The 20,765-nt window shown below is 45.7% G+C and overlaps 1 protein-coding gene across 1 annotated transcript in view; it reads left to right on the forward strand.

The window, feature by feature from the left end:
• Positions 1-20,765, forward strand: part of LOC111847224 (tripartite motif-containing protein 16-like) — a 370,043-nt gene that overhangs the window by 140,353 nt on the left and 208,925 nt on the right. Inside the window, exon 5 of the mRNA XM_072711592.1 lies at positions 3,453-3,512. Coding sequence (XP_072567693.1) covers positions 3,453-3,512 — 60 coding nt within the window. The remainder of the gene's footprint in view (positions 1-3,452; positions 3,513-20,765) is intronic.

Raw genomic sequence — 20,765 nt, forward strand, 5'->3', positions numbered from 1 at the left:
GTCTGCTCTTCTCAGTCTGGCCTCAGTCCAAAACCACACCTACTGCAGCCTGAGAAGCAGGAAGTTCCTCCCACTCTCACACACAGACGACTGTGAGAGAAAACGAAACTGAATCCTATCAGTGTTCGTGGTAAAATGGCGGAAGCCAGTTCCGCACTGGATCTGAACCAGTTCAGCTGCCCAATCTGTCTGGATCTACTGAAGGATCCAGTGACTATTCCCTGTGGACACAGTTACTGTATGAGCTGCATTAAGAGCTGCTGGAATCAGGAGGATCATGCTGGAGTTTACAGCTGCCCCCAGTGCAGACAGACCTTCATACCCAGACCTGTTCTGAACAGAAACACCATACTGGCTGAAGTGGTGGAGAAACTGAAGAAGACTGGACTACAAGCAGCTACTCCCACTGACCATTATGCTGGACCTGGAGATGTGGAGTGTGATTTCTGTACTGGGAGAAAACACAAAGCTGTCAAGTCCTGCCTGGTGTGTCTGGCCTCTTACTGTGAAACTCACCTCCAGCCTCACTATGAGTCTCCAGCTTTTAAGAAGCACAAGCTGACTGATGCCACTGGACATCTGCAGGACAAGGTCTGTTCCCAGCATGACAAACCCCTGGAGGTCTACTGCCGTACCGACCAGCAGTGTATCTGTTATCTCTGTATGATGGATGAACACAGAGGCCATGATACAGTCTCAGCTGCTGCAGGAAGGACAGAGATACAGGTCAGGCCTGAAGTACTATTATTTAAATTATAAAATTTATTTTGAATAAAAATGACTTTTGTCTTAACACATGTGAGTATAATTGCTATGAAAATACTACAAGTCTGGTTTGGTAAAATGAAAGAAAAATTAACAGAAAATGCACATTTAAAAGGTTCTGATTGAATTTGTACTGAAACTTATGGAAGTAAATCTGTGTCATCAGAATTTTAATTTTATATGCCACTGAAATTCTAACATTGAATATTTATGCATTGGAAATATGCATCGGTAATTCGATGGTCTGAATTCTCATGCAAAAATATGAGGTTAAAAATACAAAGACAACATTTCAATGTTGCTCCAATTCGACGGTACGAATTCCCAGCAGATTCAGAGTTTTTAGTGTCGCAGGAGAAAAGATGCATTATTGTTGTTCACAGTGCAGTTTACTACACAGTGGCCCATTATCAACTGACATGCGATCTGACATAAATCAAATAGGACGTCAGTTGAGTAGCCGGTCCTGCAATGCAGCCCAGGACACATTCGCCTTCACATTGCTATAAGAATGTGGCCATATGCGGCCCAGACCACCTCCCAATGTGGTTTGAGTGATCAAATCTCAATGCATCTTCAATGTGTCCTGGGTGCCTTCACACCTGTAATTAGTGCTGTGCACTTGTGATTGGATCACCCAGAACGCATGTTAATACCAGGTGGAAACCGGACCAAAGGGTCTATGGTCAGTTTATCCTACCTACAGTCAATAAATCACTTAGGAATGTCTATCCATCCATCCATCTCCTAACCAGTAATCCAGGTCAGGGTCACAGAGAGCACCTGGATCCTTTCCCAGGCAGCATAGGGCCCAAGGCTGGGGTCCACCCTGGACAGGATGATTAATGAATTTGATCCCAGCTAATGAAACAAACTTGTTTTGCCATCTTGTTTACAATCTGTAGAAACAAATGGGTGAAACTCAGAGGGAATTTCAGCAGAGAATTCAGATGAGAGAGAAGGAGCTGCAGGAGCTGAGAGAGGCTGTGGCCTCATTCACAGTGAGTATGAACCTGAGGAGAAGATAACAGCTGGCTTGTGATCATATTAATTCTTTCAGATTCAACAGATTGCAGATTTATAGACTTGTGGGTATTAGTCAAAGTAATGCTGCTGTGGGTTATTCTGGGTCAGAGATTTAATGGGACAAAGTTGCTAGATAACAGAGTTTAACCAAGTGTTTCAGCAGTAGTAGCTTATTTATTTAGAAAAGTACCATAAAAGGCCCATTTGAGAAAAATGCAACTTTTCTCAACCCAGCATAATGCAAATAAACACCAAGAAAGTCACCTATTAAACTGAGACCTAATGGTGACAACCAACCTGCCCCATACAGCCACCAGTCTCTGCCAAATCCCTGCAGCTGACAGTGTATGAGCTTAATGAGTGATCATTTCCAGTCAGTGCTGGCTGGGTTTCAGTACCTGAGGCATCCAGCATCGTGACGCTCCAAACCCCAGCCCTGTGCTGTTTTTATACCTCCTGTCAGCTCACATCACTATTGTACAATGAGGCTCTCTGGAGTCTCAAAAGGGGCCAATTGTAATTTACCGTCCTCTGCTCCCTGTGTCACCAACAGAGATCAGCACAGTCAGCAGTGGAGGACAGTGAGAGGATCTTCACTGAGATGATCCGCTCCATTGAGAGAAGACGCTCTGAGGTGACAAAGCTGATCAGAGATCAGGAGAAGGCTGCAGTGAGTCAGGCTGAAGGAGACATGGAGAGACTGAAGCAGGAGATTGATGAACTGAAGAGGAGACACTCTGAGCTGGAGCAGCTTTCACACACAGAGGATCACATCCATTTCCTCCAGGTAACAGAACAGCTACTTTGACAATAAGAAAACCAGAGTATTCAAATGGATGCATGTTCTCATTTGTATTTCAGCTAGTCTGTCATTTGTCAGATATTAATGGTCCTGTTAATTACATTACAATACACATTTGTTTTGATGAAGCTGTTTAATCAAACTGTGTGTCTGTAGATGTGCCAGGGTCTTCCTGTCACCCCTGAAGCTGGATCTGGACCCAGAATCTCTGTCAGTTCAAGATCTGATTTTGGGAATTCGAGGAAGGTGGTTTCTGAACTGAAAGATCAACTGGAGAATGTTTGCAGAAAGAAAATGGCAGAGATCCATCGTACAGGTTAATACATTTTCTAGTCTGTTTATGTTAATATAGACCAGGGGTGGCCAATCTTACCCAGAAAGGGCTGCTGTTTGCGGGCTTTTACTGGATTACTAATTAGAGGACTGATTGGCTGAGGAGTCCTCATACCTGGGGTCGAACAGCTGACCTAAAGGTTATCCCAAAAACCTGCATACACACTGGCACTTTGCGGGTAAGACTGGCCACCCCTGATGTAGACCATGCAGAGAGAGTTTGCAGTACAGTCAGCCTCACATTTGTGTGACCAAGTCAGTTAGTTTTCAGTAAGTTTGTATCTTTATGATAACTGGCGAAAGAGCTCCACATTCTACTGGCTGCCAAACCCAGATCACATGAAACATGTTTCTTCTACATTATAGAAACAAGAATCTGTATTAAGTGAAACTTACAATGATTTGCAGTTTGTTAAAATGCCTGTTATTGTTCCCCTATTGCTGTTGTGTCCACAGTGAGTGAAGTCCATCTCCCTCAAGTAAATTCCTTTTACTCACATCCCTGTTTCTTTCTGTCTCCTTCTAGTTATCAAAGACACCATCCTACCGGTATTAGTGCCCAGGACCAGAGCAGAATTCTTACAATGTGAGTCTGTTCACACACACGCTTCTCTCTCCCTGTATGAGGTGGAGTGTGTTTTATTGTGTTTCGTTTTCTTCTGCTAGGGGAGCATCTCTTTGTCTCTCCCGCTGCCTCCTGGTCTTTTACATTTACATGAGCTGTTTATGTCAGTAGCCTTTGAATCCAATTGCAAAACAAGACAAATCTATTCAGGGGCTTTTCCACTGCACCAGGTACGGTACTTTTGGTACTTTCCTGTCAGGGTCAGCTCCTGTTGTCCCAGCCTTTTGTGTCCCTTCCCCGTTTGACCAGCAGGTGTCGCTGCTCATTCCGTCCCTCCTGTTGTCAGTCTTTGTGTTTCCCCTGCTCCCTGTCAGCCACATGGCTCCCCTTACCAAAAAAAAAGTATACTTAAAGTTCATTTTATTAAGTATACTTCTTGGGACTAAATTGGCCCACTTTTAGTTTATTAAAGTATATATTTTAAGTGTATTTATTTAGTAATATTAGTTATTTGTATTTTTATACCTGAAATTGCTACAAACAGCACAGTGGCGATTGGACTACATTCAGATTACACTAATAAATATTTGCAAAACAGTTTTTTCTCTTAGTCACTCAAAATGAACAAATATTGTTTTGAATGCCAAAATTAAAGATAAAATACACGTTACATATAAGGTAGACTTTTCTCAATACGTGTCAGTTTAAACCAGGTATACTAAATACTATCTGTACCGTATGTAAAGACAATGTCCCGTGACAAAACGTGACCATACTGCCACCCCAATTTCTGGTGGTACTGCACCTTGCGCATGCGTCGCGTTATCCTCATGTAGCTGCACAGACGAAGCACGGTAGTTTGCAAACCCTACAGGCAATTTACAAGGTGATAAAACTGCTACATACATATAAATGCGTATGCATGTGTGTGCAGCCTTGTTCCGAATTAAAAATCTCACGCCAGCCAGTTGATCAATGTTGGCAGCCCTGTGAACTGGCGCTTTGAATTTGTAAAACATACACAAGCATGCTTGTGTATGTGTGCGCCTGTTTGTCTATACGCATGTGTCAGGTTGGGTCTTAGACTCCACCTGGAATAACATCTCAGGCTCTATTCCCCCCCGCCACACTCCCTGCCGGTGGATGGGGCCTCCGGCTGCCGATGCGTTGGTGGTTCTCGATGTCCGGGGTTGGATGCTCTGGTGTGTGCTGGCTCACTCTCGGCGGTTGCCTGGCGGGGCCTGGCCCTCCCGGCTCTGTCGGGCCCTGGCTGGGGGGTGAGGGGGCCCTTGGATCTCTGGACCCGGGCTCCGGTCTGCCCTGGTGTGGCCGGCTGTCGGCGAAGCCTGCGGGCTCGCCGCCACGGCCCCCTGGGGCTCCTGCGATGTGGCTGCCGGATGACCCCCCCCCGCCGGAACTATCCTCTGCCCTTTTCTGGGTGTCTGGGGCCCGGGTCTCCTCCGTGTCAGCTTCATGTCCTGGGGGGGCGGGGCTGTGGCTCCCCACACACACTACTAGACATTTACATGGAGAAACCTTATGAACACCAGCGCACTGACACACACAGGTGTGCGGACAGGTGCTCATGGACGCGCGCTGTCTTGATCGGCTGTTGCTTCTGGGCATGTGTTGTAATGCTGGGTGTGTGTGCTGTTCAATAACATTTAACGTTTGATTTTCGATGTGATTCGTACAGATGTTGGTTGTTGTTTTCTCTCTTCAGCAGACATTGAAGCAGATTCAGTTTTTTCTTTTTTTTGTTTTTCTCTCTCTCTCCCTCTCTCTCTCTATCCCCCTTCTTCTCATTTTTTACCCCCCTCTCGCTCCCTCTCCTTCTCTTGAGAAAGTATGAGGAAGTAAATAAAAACAAATAAATAAATAGATAGATAAATAAATGAATATTTAAATAGAAATAAAGCAGTCTTCCGCAGAGGGGGGGTGGTGGAGGGGGAAAAAAAAGAATTTGTAAAACGTAGGGAAATATACACAGACCTCACTGCTGTGGTACGTGTGCAGGGAACATCAGAATAATAATTTACTAATAATAATACTTAAATATGACAAGAGCAAAGTACACAGCTTGACCGGAGAACTATGAACGTTTCCGTGTACGCATGCGCAGTGCAGATACGCGAGTGTTTCGCTTTGCGGAGAACCAGCGTAGATGCGTCCGCGTCCGCGTTGGGAGCATCGCGTCGGCTCGCTGCTGGAGAGAGGTGTGTGTCCAAAGTGGTTTGAAAGAAGTTCATATTGTGACGTAAGGACAAGCTTACTTTTAGTGGTAATCTGTGTCGTATAATTTTATGGTTAACATGTTTGATAAATGCTGTTTGTAATTTTATCTACCTGGAATTTAGCCTATTAGTTTAACACGCGCATCATTTTGGCGCGTCTTCCCTCCGTGTATCGTACAGAATAATAGAGCGCAGGCTAAAGTGCAGTTCGGTCCCCAGCGAGTCTCTCAGCGCGGCGTGTCTCACAGCGCAGGGGGCAGCCGGAGCGCCGCAGACTCGGGCGGCTACTTGAGTATATTGGCAATAAAATGTGTGTTTTGGAGCGAGTTCTGTGTTAGTGAGTGTGTGAGGTGTGACAGTGATAATGATGGAGATGCTGGGCTTCGTGATGGGATTAATCGCTCTTCCTCCTGCCTACAGACTCCTGCCAGCTGACGCTGGACCCCAACACAGCAAACAGAGACCTGTCCCTGTCAAAGAGGAACAGGAAGGCGACACGGGGGGAAGAGCAGCCATATCCTGATCTTCCAGAGAGATTTGACTGCCGGCCCCAAGTTCTGTGCAGAGAGAGTCTGACTGGTCGCTGTTACTGGGAGGCTGAGTGGAGTGGAGATGGAGCCCGGATAGGAGTGACTTATAAAGGAATCAGGAGGAAAGGAAACAGTACTGACTGTGGGCTTGGAGCCAATGACAAGTCATGGAGTCTGTGCTGCTCTCCTGACAGTTACTCTGTCCTGAACAATAATAAACAGACTGACATACCCATAAAGTCCTCAGGCTCCCACAGAGTAGGAGTGTATCTGGACTGGGCGGCTGGTACTCTGTCCTTCTACAGAGTCTCCTCTGATGGACTGACCCTCCTGTACAGCTTCACCTCCTCATTCACTGAACCCCTCTGTCCAGGGTTTAGGGTTTATACAAATTCCTCCGTGTCCCTGTGCATGCTGGGATAGCTCACTGTGTGCTGGAGGAATCATTTTTACCTTATCAGAGTGTCACATGTCACTGCTTCTCCATGGCAAAAAGGTAAAATCTCTGCTTTTTAACCAGTTTAACCCTTTTTACTCTGTCTGAAGTGTGACGTATGTTAGACAGAAATAAATGAATGTTTGTTCAGCTTGCCAAACCCATGCAGAATATGACTGTTTTTCTCTGACTTCTGTTCTATGTTGACTGTGAATGCACAAAAACTGCCAAAACAAAATCATAGTACATGCAGCTGTACCAATAAAGTGAATTCTGATTATGAATAAAATAAAATGTAATGATATGTCACATGTCGCTGCTTCTCCATGGCAAAAAGGTAAAATCTCTGCTTTTTAACCAGTATAAATCTTTTTACTCTGTCTGAAGTGAGATTTATGTCAGTCAGAAATAAATGAATGTTTGTTCAGCTTGCCAGATTCATGTAAAATGACTGTTTTTCTCTGACTTATGTGCTATGTTGACTGTGAATGCACAAAAACTGCCAAAAAAAATTAATAGTACATGCAGTTGTGCCAATAAAGTGAATTCTGATTCTGAATAAAATTAAATGTAATGAAATGTAATCCTGATGAGTGGGGGGGAGCTTTGCCCCTCCCCTCTATATGTACATTTTATATATTTCTGTCTGTATTTTGTATTTACTACCTGTACACTGACAATAAAGGCTTCCTATTCTATCCTATTAATGTCCCGGTACAGCGCTGCCCGAAGCGTAACTGAGTAACACACTTAATCCGCGCTCTCTGGTGACTGAGCGCAGCAGCCTGATATCGCAGCGGCGATGCTTTGGCCAGCAGGGGGCGCCAGACGGCAGACATTTTATTAACTCAAAACCTACAGCGGTCCTGAGGTAAAGATAAGTAATATAATCACATTAATCATATGTTAACTAAGTAAAGATAAATAACATGAAATCTTAATAAACCACGTTAGTACTACAACAAAAATTTTGTGATGTTGCAAAAAAACTCCTGATCATCAATGATGCAGTGTAGGTGATTACCAGTTACCAGAAAGAAGCATAAATTCTGTTCCATTAGTAATCCTGATATATATATATATACACACACACATACACTTTTCTGTTATGTTCTCTCCTGTTTGTGCTCTTTGTTAATAAATGACCCCTGACAATTGAGCCATCCCGGGTCTGAGTCCGTTTATGCTGCGCCTGACAGCAGCCGGAACGTAACACTTACAGAGACTAAAATGCATGAGCATGAGGGTTTACAGCCTATATGCACAAGCATTTCTCTCACATCTGTCTAATACTTACAGACAGTGACACACATGCAAACAGGAATTTTTATCCCTCTGGTGACACAAACACAGACATTTCTGTTTCAAAAGCATACATATTATCACAGTTCTGTCCCATTACTGTGACACACACGTGTGACACACATGTAAACTGTCCTTTGACAGTCACAGGACTGTCATTGTCGTTTCTCTGGGCATATCCCTAATCCTAATTAAGATAACTCTATCTCTTACCCAGCTCTAACCTGAACCATAAGTAACCAAACAAAATATAAGACTTTTGGATAATTTCGTTGTTTGATTACATTCACAGGTTCTGAGCAGTGTTAATTTTGACAGCAAATTTTTATTTAGTTTTAGTTTTAGTCTTTTGACTAAAATGTAATTTAGTTTCAGCCATAACTTAGTCATCCAAATTATTTTAGTTTTAGTCGACTAAATATCATAAGATTACAGTCGACTAAAACTACAGTTGATTTAGTCGACTAAAATTAAAAGTGCAAAGTGTAATGTTTAACGTTTCCGTTCGATTTCTGAAAGTCATTATGCTCACCAGGACGAAATGAAACCAATGTTAAGGAATGGTGTTAAGGTCTGACTGTGCAGTACACAAATACACAGATTTCACTCTTATTTGAAACACAAACATATGTTTATTTACCCGGAAACTGAGTACTGTAAAATCAGTAGTGCCATTAGTGCAAAAATAAAATCACTTCAAAGAAATAGTGTATTGGCAATAAAGCCACCAGGTCTCACTCTGAATATTAAAATAAAAATATAAAAACAAATATTTGTAATATTTGCTATTGGTCGCTGTTTAATGTTTCACCTGAAATTCTCAAATATGGTCAAAGAAAAAGACCAATAATGATATCAGGGATTTAAACCCATTCTGAAGAAAAAATAAATCCAAATATTGAAAACATACTTCTCAACGGCTATCAGTAGCAGGAAGTGCAGCCATTCTATTTGAGCATTTTCAACATCAAAATAATTACCCCAAGGCTACAATTCTCTTAGTGTATAGAGCCAAAAGTCAACTCTCCTCTCTTTCAGGTGATTTCAGGTGATGTTCCTTGAAGTTTCCGCTTTTTAACAACTGTATACAGTAAAGTAATGTTATTTGTTATATAAATCAACTCAGGTGAAACAATCCTAAAAAGTTTGAGTTCTGACCGAATTTTTCCCATAAGAAATAATGGAAAACCAATTAATTGGTTCCCGGCCCCCCAAAATTACACCTAAATATGTTTTTTGTTTTTTAGCATTTGAACACAAAATGAACAGGATAAAACAAGAGCAGAATTTTTTTCTTAATGGCTTCCAAAATGATAAAGATCTTATCCCAACATTACCCCTGTCCTGTCTGTCTGCTCTGTGTGCCACACCCCCTCGTTAACCTCATGTGATTAAGTCCGCATTTCAGTTTGTTTCCTCAGTCTGGTGCATTCGACTTGCTTACAGCGCTGGCTTAAAGCAACGCATTCTGATCCTGACGCAATGCATTACGGTTAGATGCATTGCAACCTCTCAGGCTCTCACCCGGCTGCACAAACTGGACTTATTTGGTTAATCGTCCAGTCTGTGAAGGAGGCATTCAATTAAGAATTGCATTGTAGTACTGTATGTGTTATGTTATCACCAAACGGGTAAGTATCGGGTAATTATATCTCGAAAGAAATAGACGGAGAGCAGAGTCACATTCATACGCTTTACTGTAGCACCACACATAACAGGACAAAACCAGCCCCGTGTGTCCCCTCCTAATGGGTCCCCATTGCAACATCAATATAACACAATTATATCCTTTACAGAACACCTCCCCCTTAAGTAAGTAAGAAATCCCTCTAAACAGCAAAACAGGGTTTACAGGTGACACACTCTAACAGGTATCCCAAAAGCATAAACCTGAATTGTATTACTCTGTTTTTTTTTTTTTTCCAAAACATTAATAGAACTCAATTCCATTTTTTTCCTCTCACTTTTTTCTCTCTCTCTCTCTCTTTTTTTTTTCTTCTTCACAACAGTCTCTTATAAATCCAGACGACTGGGAGGGCGTGACACTCGCCCTGAAGATGTCACATATACGTCAGTTGCATCTGTATGTGTGTGGCTATCCGTTTCTTTAGTGGTGTGAATGTGTGTATCTGTGTCACCTGGTACTGAGGTTACATCAGGTGTGTCAGTTGTGTCAGGCATAGATGTCTGGGGCTGTGTAGTATGTACTGAATGAATTTGAGTGTGGTTACGCCTGACTGGCCCTTCGTTAGTGTGAATGATGTAAGACCTTGGTGTTGTCGCTTTCTGCATGACCGTCCCTTGTTTATTCTCTCTTTGCAGCCATACAACTTGACCTGTCTGCAGCTGTGGCAGGGAGCGAACTCTGTGATGCAGATTGTAGCGGCGTTGCTGGTTCTCCTTTCCCTGCTTTTCATCCTTTCGGAATCTTTTGATGTTCGGCCACTGAGGATGCAGTGCTGCTGGAAGTTGTGGAATATTGGAGCGAATTTGTCTCCCCATGAGGAGTTGCGCTGGGGAGTAGCCACTCTTCAGAGGTGTGGCGCGATACGTCTGTAGCGCCTTTGCTTTGTCGCCTCCTCCTTTCCACAGTCTTTTGACTGTGGCCCGCTCCGCTTCCCCATTGGCCTGCGGGTATCTGGGGCTGCTCGTGACATGGGTAAATCCATACTCCATGGCAAAGGTCCTGAACAGTGAACCACTGTATTGCGGCCCATTGTTGGACATGACAGTCTCTGGTGTCCCGTGGCGACTGAATACGTCCTTGAGAGCAGCCACTACAGTCTCGACAGAAGCTACCTTGAGGTGGGCTATCTCTATGTAGCACGAAAAGTAGTCCACTACGAGAAGGTATGATCTATTCTCCCAGAAGAACAAGTCTGAGCCGACTCGTTGCCAGGGTCTATCTTGCACAGACGTCGACAGCAAGGGTTCTCTCTGTTCTGCCCTATGCTGAGAGCATGTGCTGCAGTTTTCCACCATTTGGCTGATATGGACTGACAGTCCTGGCCACCAGACTGACTGACGAGCCCTTGCTCTGCATTTAACAACCCCTTGGTGTCCACTGTGAAGCTTGTGAAGAATCTCCCGTTTCATGTCTCGCGGAATCACAATCCTTTGACCTCTGAGAAGCAGCTGTCCATTCAAGGTAAGGTTATTTTTTTCAGGCCAGTAGGAGGCCAGCTCCGGGGGGAGCGCATGTCTTTCTGGCCATTCAGTCTCACAGTATCTGACTAACTTTGCACAGACCCGGTCAGCTTTCTGTTTCTCTATAATTTCTTTTAATCTGGCCTCTGTGGCTGGAAGGCTCTGAGTGACTGCGTCCAGGAACACTTTGACCTCGGCCTCGTTCTCTTTCTCCTCCTGTGTGAAAGTATGTTCCACCGGGGCCCGTGATAAAGTGTCTGTGGTTATCAGCCGTTTACCGGGCACATGTACAATATCAAAAGTGAACCATAGCAGCCTCAGCCTGAATCTCAGCACTCTTGGGGGAAGTTCATCGAGAGCCTTGGTGCTTAACAATGGCACTAGTGGCTTGTGGTCTGTTTCCAATCTGAATTTCAGTCCCAGGAGATAGGATGACAGACGCTCACATGCCCACGTAGCTGCCAGAGCTTCTTTCTCGATCTGAGCATAATGTTTTTCAGTATCTGACATACCTCTTGAGATGAAGACAATCGGTTTCCATGTTCCATCCATGTTCCATCTGACTGCTGCTGGATTAGGACGCAACCCCAGTCCAAACGATGAGGCAGCCAACACCTGTGTGGAACTCAGTTCCATCTTCAGTCTTTGGAATGCCTCCTTCTGTGGTGCTTCCCAACACCACTCGTTCTTTCCACAGAGCAAGTCTTTGATCGGGCGTGTATAAGATGCAAGATGTGGCAAAAACTTACTGAGGTAGTTCGCCATTCCCATCAATCTCTTCACCCCTTTGATATCTGTTGGTGCCGGCATCTCTTGTATTGCTCTAACCTTCCCTGGGTCAGGCGTCACACCGTCAACAGTGACCCGGTGGCCCATGAATGTTATGCAATCTTTTGCAAACTGACATTTCTCACCATTTAATGTCAGTCCCTCCTCCTGGAGTTTCCTTAGGACCTGACGCAGTCTCTCATCGTGCTGAGCCTTGTTCTCCCCATACACCAGAATGTCATCGGTAGGGGTGTGCATTGGCACTGCCCTCACGATTCGATTCGATTATGATTCACCAGGTAACGATTCGATTCAATTCGATTCTATGATGCATTGCGATCCATCAAAATTCTACTGCACACAAGGCAAATTTTTTATCAGTCATGAGGCAATACAAGCAGATATTAAACAAGAGATTTTATTGGCTGCTATGTGTCTCCTGTATCTTTGACATAAAAGTTATTAAATTAAATAAAATGTGATTAAATAAAATGTAATTAAATAAAATGGTACAGGGTATTGGATATGGCATTTTCAAACCTGAAAAAGAAAACAATCAAAATCAGTGCTTTCATTGCTTTGAATGAGAAATGTTTCTCTTCTCCCTGCTTAAGAACCATTTGAAATTAAATAAATAGAGCAATAAAATAACAGCCAACTTTTTTCAGCAGTGAACATAAATATTTTTTTTTACACACAGTAAAATAGCAGCTCTAAGACAGGCCACTTCCTGAAGTCCTGTGCAAATATTAAAATAATAAGTAGCACTATTTTAACAACAACCACCCAGGAATAAAAATATTCAGTGCAACAACACACAGTAACCACTTATTACTGTGAAACTTTTTTCAAGTAGTAAAGTAAAGTGCAAACTATTCTCAACAAAACAGCAGCTTAGCAGCTTTAAGACAATGGCAATTATATGCCTGCCCTGATCCTACATCACATCAACTGCATACAACAAAATATCAAGATGTGAAATACAGTAATGTAAACCAAAAATAAAGTGTGTAGGCTTAGCCTACTACCAAATTTGTGCAAACAAACAACTTCTTCCGTCTGAGTTCAACATCACCATCATCAACAATCCGTTTCAGAGTGAGGAAATGTATAGTTTAACCTAAGCCTACTGTTATGTTCTGGCAGCGGACAAAACCAGACGAGACTGTTGTCAGAGTGAATCCGTTTTAATCTGGAAAAAACCACAAACTTTTCCGTCACTTCCGTAAAACATAAAAAGGATCTGAACACGGCATTGTCGTAGCAATGCCCGACATAACATTTCCCCCCCACACACACAAGCCTAAGTGTGATACTCAGTCACAAAGTCATGTAGGCGTACAGGTCGGCGATGGGAACGGACTGGGCGGGGCGCAGATGCAGGGCTAGCCTCCAGGTCTGGCTCCCTGTTTCCCAACTGGACCGGAGGGACCGGGGTGTCAAGCTGCCGAGGAGCTGGGGAGGCTGAGGTGTCAGCCCGTGAGGCCGGTTGGGCTGCATACAACCCTGGCCCAGGGGGGGCCCGTACCTTGTGCAGGCGGCTAGCGTGCCAGCGTGTGCCATCCATGAGCTTGAACGTGGCTGGACCGAGCTGTCCGCTGACCTGGACAGGATCTGACCAGAACGACTGTAGTTTATTGTCACGGTGGGGCCGTCGGACCCTGACCCAGTCATAAGCGGCAACAGCAGGGGGCCTAGCTCGTCGTGTTTGGTTGAACCGGTCCTTCATCTGGCTCTGGCGCGCAGTGACTGTGGCGTGAACTGGGTGAGCTGGAGCATGAGCCAGAGCAGGGCGAAGCCTATCCAAAGGTAGCTGAAGCTCCCGTCCCAACATCAGGGACGCTGGGGAGACTCCGGTGGTGGTGTGTGGGGTGGCACGATAGTGTAGCAGTGTCTGGAGGAGGCTGGTATTGAATGTGCACCCTTGAGCGAGGTGTGCCCTGATTCCATTCTTTAGAAACTGGTTCAGTCGTTCGACCCCCCCATTGGCAGCTGGGTTGTAAAAAGCCGTGCGGATATGGCGAATCCCTTTCCCCCCCAGGCAGGAGGACAATTCGTGCGAGACCATTTGAGGCCCATTATCGGTAGTGATTTTCTCAGGCAGCCCCCATCGTGAGAACAGGTCTCTCTTGTAAAAGAGATTTTATATCTCAATGGGACTTCCTGGTAAAATAAAGGTAAATAAATAAAAATAAATAACAGGGAGTCTAAAATATCAATTAACACCTTGGCTGTGACAGAGCCCACAGGTGTCACCTCCGGCCACTTAGAGTGGAGGTCGTAGATCACGACAAGAAACCGCTGGTGGTGTGGTACCCCATGCAGCTCGCCGCAGATGTCGAGTTGGAGGTGCTCCCAGGGTCTAGACGGCCAGTCCAGGGGCTGCATGGGCGGGGGCGAGGCTGGAGTCCGGGTCTTCCCACTGAGAAGACAGGCAGTGCAATCCTTGACCAGGGTTTCGATGTCCCTGTCGATCCCTGGCCACCACACAAGGTCCCGGCATCGTTGTTTGAGCCTGACTATGCCCAAGTGGCCCTCGTGTGCCATAGTGAGGACACGCTCACGGAGAACACTCGGGACCACAGTGCAGAGCCCTCTGGCGATACACGTGGCGTTCCAGCATGCCAGCTCCTCACGGATCCTGAAGTAGGGGAACAGCTCATCTGACACCTTTGTGGGCCAGCCTTGTTTGACGAACAGTGAAACAGAGGAGAGGACAGGGTCAGCTGCGGAGGCATCCCGGAGCTCCGTCAGTGACACTGTCTCCTGAAGGGGAGTGTGGAGAAGTTGGACGAGGTCATGCTCTTCTTGGTCTTGCGCAGGGGCTGAGACCTGAGGTGAGGGTGGCTTGGGAAGTGAACGAGATAGCAGGTCAGCCACTACGTTGTCCCGGCCTGGTGTAAATTGCAGGTGATAGTTGTACTGTTGTAAGTGGTCGGCCCAGCGATGAAGGCGGAGTGGTTTATGGCCAGTGCCTGATGCACCCAGAAGGGTGGTGAGTGCTTGGTGGTCCATCCTCAATGTAAATTTACGTCCATAGAGGTATATGTGCCAGCGTTCACAGGCCCAGAGGCATCCCAAGGCCTCTCGCTCCCCTACAGAATACTTCTGTTCCGTTGGACTTAGCGCTCGGGAAGCAAAAGCAATTGGTCTTTCCACTCCCCCCTGGAGCTGGGACATCACGGCACCGACGGCAAAGATGGAGGCGTCACAGGTGACGAAGGTAGGGCTGGCTGAGTCAAAGTGTGCCAAGACAGGTGGCGAGGTGAGCTGCGACTTCAGGCGGTGCACTGCGTCAGAGCAGGCGGGCGTCCAGATCCAGGGCTCATTAGTTCTCAACAGTTTGCCCAGTGGCGCTGTGGTGTCAGAATACTGCGGTAGGAATCTGAGGTAATATGCCATCATGCCCAAGAAGGAGGCAACCTGGGCAGGCGAAGTGGGCTCCGGGACCCGAAGGATGGCTTCCGTGTTGGAGTGGAGTGGGCGTATGCCCTCAGCAGAGAGGTGGAACCCCACATACTCAATGGCCAAGGCCCCAAAAACATACTTTTCCCCATTTAGCGTGAGGTGATGCTCAGCTAATGCGGCAAAGATGCTGTCGAGGCGTTTGTCATGAATTGAGGTGGTGGCGCCATGGACAACAATGTCGTCTAAGTAGACGGCCACGCCTGGGATCCCAGCCAAGATGGAGCCCATAATCTTCTGGAAACAACTTGGAGCCGAACTCAAGCCAAAAGCCATGCGCTTGTAGCGGAAGACCCCTTTATGGAAACGAAGGCGGTGAGGTTGCGGCTGTCAGGGTGTAGGGGCACCTGGAGGTAGCCCTGGCGGAGGTCCAGTTTAGAAAAAACGGTGGACCCATGAAACTGGGCGGTGAGCTCCTCTGTGGTTGGCAATGGGTATCTGTCCGGTATTATGGCTTTGTTGACTGCTCTGAGGTCTACGCAGATGTGTAACCCCCCAGTCTTCTTCCTAGCCATAACCAAATTGGAAATCCAAGGGGAAGCGTTCACCTGCTCAATTATGCCATCGTCAAGCATGCGCTGGCAAGCATGTCGTCACGCAGGGCCAGAGGAGAGCGACGGAGAGGCTGCATAATAGGCATTACTGTTGGGTCCACCAGGGGTTGGTGGGTGAAGGCGGTAAGGCAGCCCAGCCCACTGAATAGAGAAGGCCACTGTTGCAGCCGGGGGTTAGTGACCGCATGGATCTCCGAACCCGTCATGTCTAACAGGGTGAAACCTAGACCGTTGAAGAGGTCAAGGCCAAGGAGATTGGCCCCGTGGCGTGACACGTGGAATGTGAATGTCGGCAGGGTTTTGTCCCCATACCTCACAGGCAGCTGAAGAGAGCCCAGAATATCAATTTCAGCATTACCATAGCCGCGCAGGGTCGTGGAGGCTGGTTGTAATGGCCTGTGGGAGAAGAAGCGTTTCCAAGTTGCAAAATTCAGCAGTGAAACCGTTGCTCCTGTGTCGAGGAGGAGGGGTAAGGTGATGTCGTCTACTGTTAATGAACATGTTTTGAGTGACGCTCGTCCTGAGTGGACATTATGAATTACCGTTGCAGGAGTAGGTGCAGCTGGACGTTGCCGGGCTCTGGCTGGGGCAGACCTACAGACTTTACGGAAGTGGTTAAGCTTCCCACAGTTTGAGCAAAGTTTCCCACGGGCAGGACAGAGTTGTGCTCGTGAATTGTGTGTGGGAGAGCCACAGTTCCCACATGGTTGCTGTAAGCGATTATAAGGTTGTGAGGCTACTTGGACACTATCTGAGCTGCTAACAGCACTGGCAGGGGAAGTCACTGAATGAGGCTGGGTTGCATCCGGTGGCTGATCACTCAGCAACAGCGATGTGGGAGAAGACAGATTGGCTGCGCATTCCAATGCAGACTCGACCTGCAGCGCTATCCTGAGAGCCTGAGCTAGTGTCAGGTCGTCATTTTCAAGCAACAGCTTGTCCCTAATCCGATCACAGTTCGTGTGTAAAATGAGTTGGTCCCGAACCATTTCATCTTGTAGCGCTCCGAATTTGCATACGCTGGCTAAGCCTCGTAAATCGGCCACGTATTGAGAAACCGACTCCCCCGCTCGTTGGCGTCGGCGCCTGAATAAAACACGACGGAGAAGAGCGCTCTGCGGGGCAGCGAAATGGTCCCCCAGTAGTGTCACCGCCTCGTTATACCTGATAGTTGTAGCAAAACTTACAAACACGCGCTGTCCCTCTGCCCCGAGGCAGTGCAGCAGCAGTGCGCGCTTCCTCCCGTCTGACACGCCGTCCAAGCCGGCAGCAAGGAGGTACATTTCAAATGAGGATATCCAGCGATTCCACGGCACAGGCGGTTCACCAGGTAAAGCAAGAAAGGGGAAGGGTGGGGGCAGCGAACAGTCAGCCATCCTTGTCGCCAATGTTATGTTCTGGCAGCGGACAAAACCAGACGAGACTGTTGTCGGAGTGAATCCGTTTTAATCTGGAAAAAACCACAAACTTTTCCGTCACTTCCGTAAAACATAAAAAGGATCTGAACACGGCATTGTCGTAGCAATGCCCGACATAACACCTACATCATAACTTCTCACTGTTTAGCATTTGGGAATTTCAAGGTTCTTGTGCAAAAACACAAGCTGATCGACATGGTCCGGTTTGAGAGCGCTTCTTTTTGCAGTGATATCCTGCATCTCCTGCAGTGGAGAAGACTCTCTCTGCTGACACACTTGTCCCGGGGATGCACAAGTATCTCTTTGCTAACCTAGAGAGGAGAGGAAATGTGCCCTTATGGCGATGCCACCAGTCCAAGGGATCCTCAGAGAGAGGCACAGCTGGGGATCTACAGTACAAGTCCATTTCCTCCTCAGCACTGGCATCGGCGGTCTTACTTTGTACTGCAGGTTCACTGGTGTCATTGATGAAATCCGAAATGTGCCCAGATGTCCGCTTTCCAAGCTTTGGGCGCGTTTTTAATAACCCGTCTATCGCGGTCATCTCCCTCCGCCTCAGCCATCTTGCTCGTTGTTGTTGTTATTCCCCCGGAACCGGAAGTATTTGAAACTTCACAACTTTATTTTCCGCCAGAAAATAAACAGTGACATAATCGATTATGGCACTTTGCCGCATCGATGCTGAAGCGTTCATGCCCCGCATCGCAATGCATCGCCGAATCGATTATTGTTGACACCCCTACTATTCAGGGTTGCGGGGGGTTCAGAGCCCATCCCTGAGGCTACAGGCATAAGGCAGGGAACAACCCAAGATGGGGCGCAAACCCATTGCAGGTATTGAAGAACCAAGATGTGAAAATGGCAGCCATTTAATTCGTTGGGTGATTTTTCCATACAGGTTCCAAACAGACACCACCACCCCCCCAGTCAAGCAAATCAGATCATTTCCTTTCAAGTGACATTTAAATTCTAGTGATGATGTGATTATACAGTGATGTCACATAAAGTGGTTGAAAAAGAATCAAGCAAAAGATTATGGTAACAATAGTAATAGAAACAATTAATAGTGAATGAAAGGCAGAAGATGCCGTTAACACAGGGCCACAAAAGTTAATAATCATTTGTATTCATTCAGCAGGTGATGTTATACAAACAAACTTTTTTTCCCCTTTTGACACATTTGGGAGGTTGACTATCAGTATAAACATAAAAAAACATTTAACACTGTAAAAAGCAAAAAAAAAAAAAAAACAAAGAAAAAATCCCCCCCTTGGCACATTTGGAATGACAATTAACACCGTAAATAGTAAACAGAACCTGCCTTTTTCAAACATGTATTACTGTGAATAGGTAAAAAAAAAAAACCGGATGAACAATTATCTCCGTTAATGAAACTACCTTTAACACTGTTAAGTTGGGTAGGAAAACCACCGAGGCTGAGGTTGTAAACGTATTTTGAGCAGCCTTAGGACCAACTGACAGTACTTCTGTTTTTCTGTGTTTAACATAATTTTCATACGAGAGAATCCTGGCTAGATTGTTGCAGGCACTGTGGCCTTTTCTGACGATCTGGATGTGGAAGCCAAAAAGTAATGCAGGGAAGATCTTGTTGAACTCCTTGAAGTTCTTCAGCAGGTCAAAGACTGTGGTGCTCAGAGTCTCTGGTCACTGTTGAGCTCAATGCCAAAGAATGTCAGGTAGCTGGCCGCAAACATGACCTTGTAGCAGAAGGCAAAGATCTCATTGACCTTCCAGTGCACAGGCCTGGTGTTGGGGATGGAGGAGCACATGACCAACTGCAGGTTCTCCATCATGCGGGTAATGAGCGAGAGCAAGGCCTCCCCCTGCAAGTCATTCAGAAGGTGTGGTCAGGTTCCTCAGTGTTGTTGCTGTGGCTGGGATCCATACTGCTATGATGAAAGGCCTGATGTTGACACAAATGAGTGGCTTTTTTAGTGAGGTTATAGGTAAATCCGTTCATCCTCCATGAATACTCATCCAGTACAGCATCATTACAATCCTGGAAACTATCCCAAGAATCAACAGGATGGGGTACCAGCCTATCAGAGGACTCATGCTTACACACAATGGGCAATACTGCCCCAAAAAGGCAAAACACAGTAACTACAGTGAAACTGAGACTGAGAAACAGGGCATGCTAATTTAATTTTCACACTAATTTTCTACAAAACTGAGCATAGTTGAACTACAGTATTTTGTGAAAAGTTAAACCCGAGCCTAAGGATCCCGATGTTCTGTAAGTCCTCAGTCAGTTTTGATGGGATCTGCAGTTACAGTGTTCTGTGAAAAGTTAAACCCGAGCCTAAGGATCCCGATGTCCTTTAAGTCCTCAGTCAGTTTTGATGGGATCTGCAGTTACAGTGTTCTGTGAAAAGTTAAACTCGAGCCTAAGGATCCCGATGTCCTGTAAGTCCTCAGTCAGTTTTGATGGGATCTGCAGTTACAGTGTTCTGTGAAAAGTTAAACCCGAGCCTAAGGATCCCGATGTCCTCTAAGTCCTCACACAGCTTTGATGAGATCTGCAGTTACAGTGTTTTGCCTTTGTAGGGGACAATTTTGAGATTATAATTCCATGATAATTTAGAGATGATAGTACAGACAGTTTTTAAGTTACACAAAAAATATCCGAGATACGTAGAGTTTATGGAAGCACTAATGCAAAAAGGCAACATACGCCTGTAAGGAAATGTACAGTCATTGACAAAAGTCTTGTCACATAAGGACATAGTAACTTAAAAAGGCATATAACTTTATTTCTAATCAATCAATTGTTACATTGAATGGATCAATTTAATGCCAAGGGCTTTCACATTAATAACTGGGTACAAAATGAAACAGTCAAAAAGTGTCCTGATGTTCACAGCTTGTTAAAGTCCATAACACCTGTTTTTGCAAGGACAAAAGTCTTGTCATGTCTTTTAATTATTCAACCAATCACAAATTAGAGGTTCACCTGTGACAAATATTGTAATGAACATAATCCCAGGTGTGTATAAAAAGAACCCCAGCACACCAGACCTTCACTTGAAGTGCAACCTAACTTCTGACAACATGCCAAAGATTCAACCACAGACCAAGTCTGCTGCTGAGGTGGCAGACATCGTTAATGTATCCAAACGTCAAGTGGAGAGGATTAAAAAAAGATATGAAGAAACTGGTGATGTTCATGACAAGCCCAGGTCAGGCAGACCCCGTAAGACAACTCTTTGAGAGGACCGTTTGTTGCTTCGAAAGTCCAGGGCCAACCCTTTTTCAACTGCAGCAGAGCTACATCAGAACTGGTCACCAGAAACCGCTGTGTCTACAAGAACAGTTTCTCGAATTCTCGCACGCAGTGGTCTCCATGGCCAAATTAGTGCTCAGAAACCAGCATTAACAAGAACACAACAAAAAAGCATG

The sequence above is a fragment of the Paramormyrops kingsleyae genome, chromosome 4 (assembly GCF_048594095.1).
Source record: "Paramormyrops kingsleyae isolate MSU_618 chromosome 4, PKINGS_0.4, whole genome shotgun sequence".
NCBI lineage: Eukaryota > Metazoa > Chordata > Actinopteri > Osteoglossiformes > Mormyridae > Paramormyrops > Paramormyrops kingsleyae.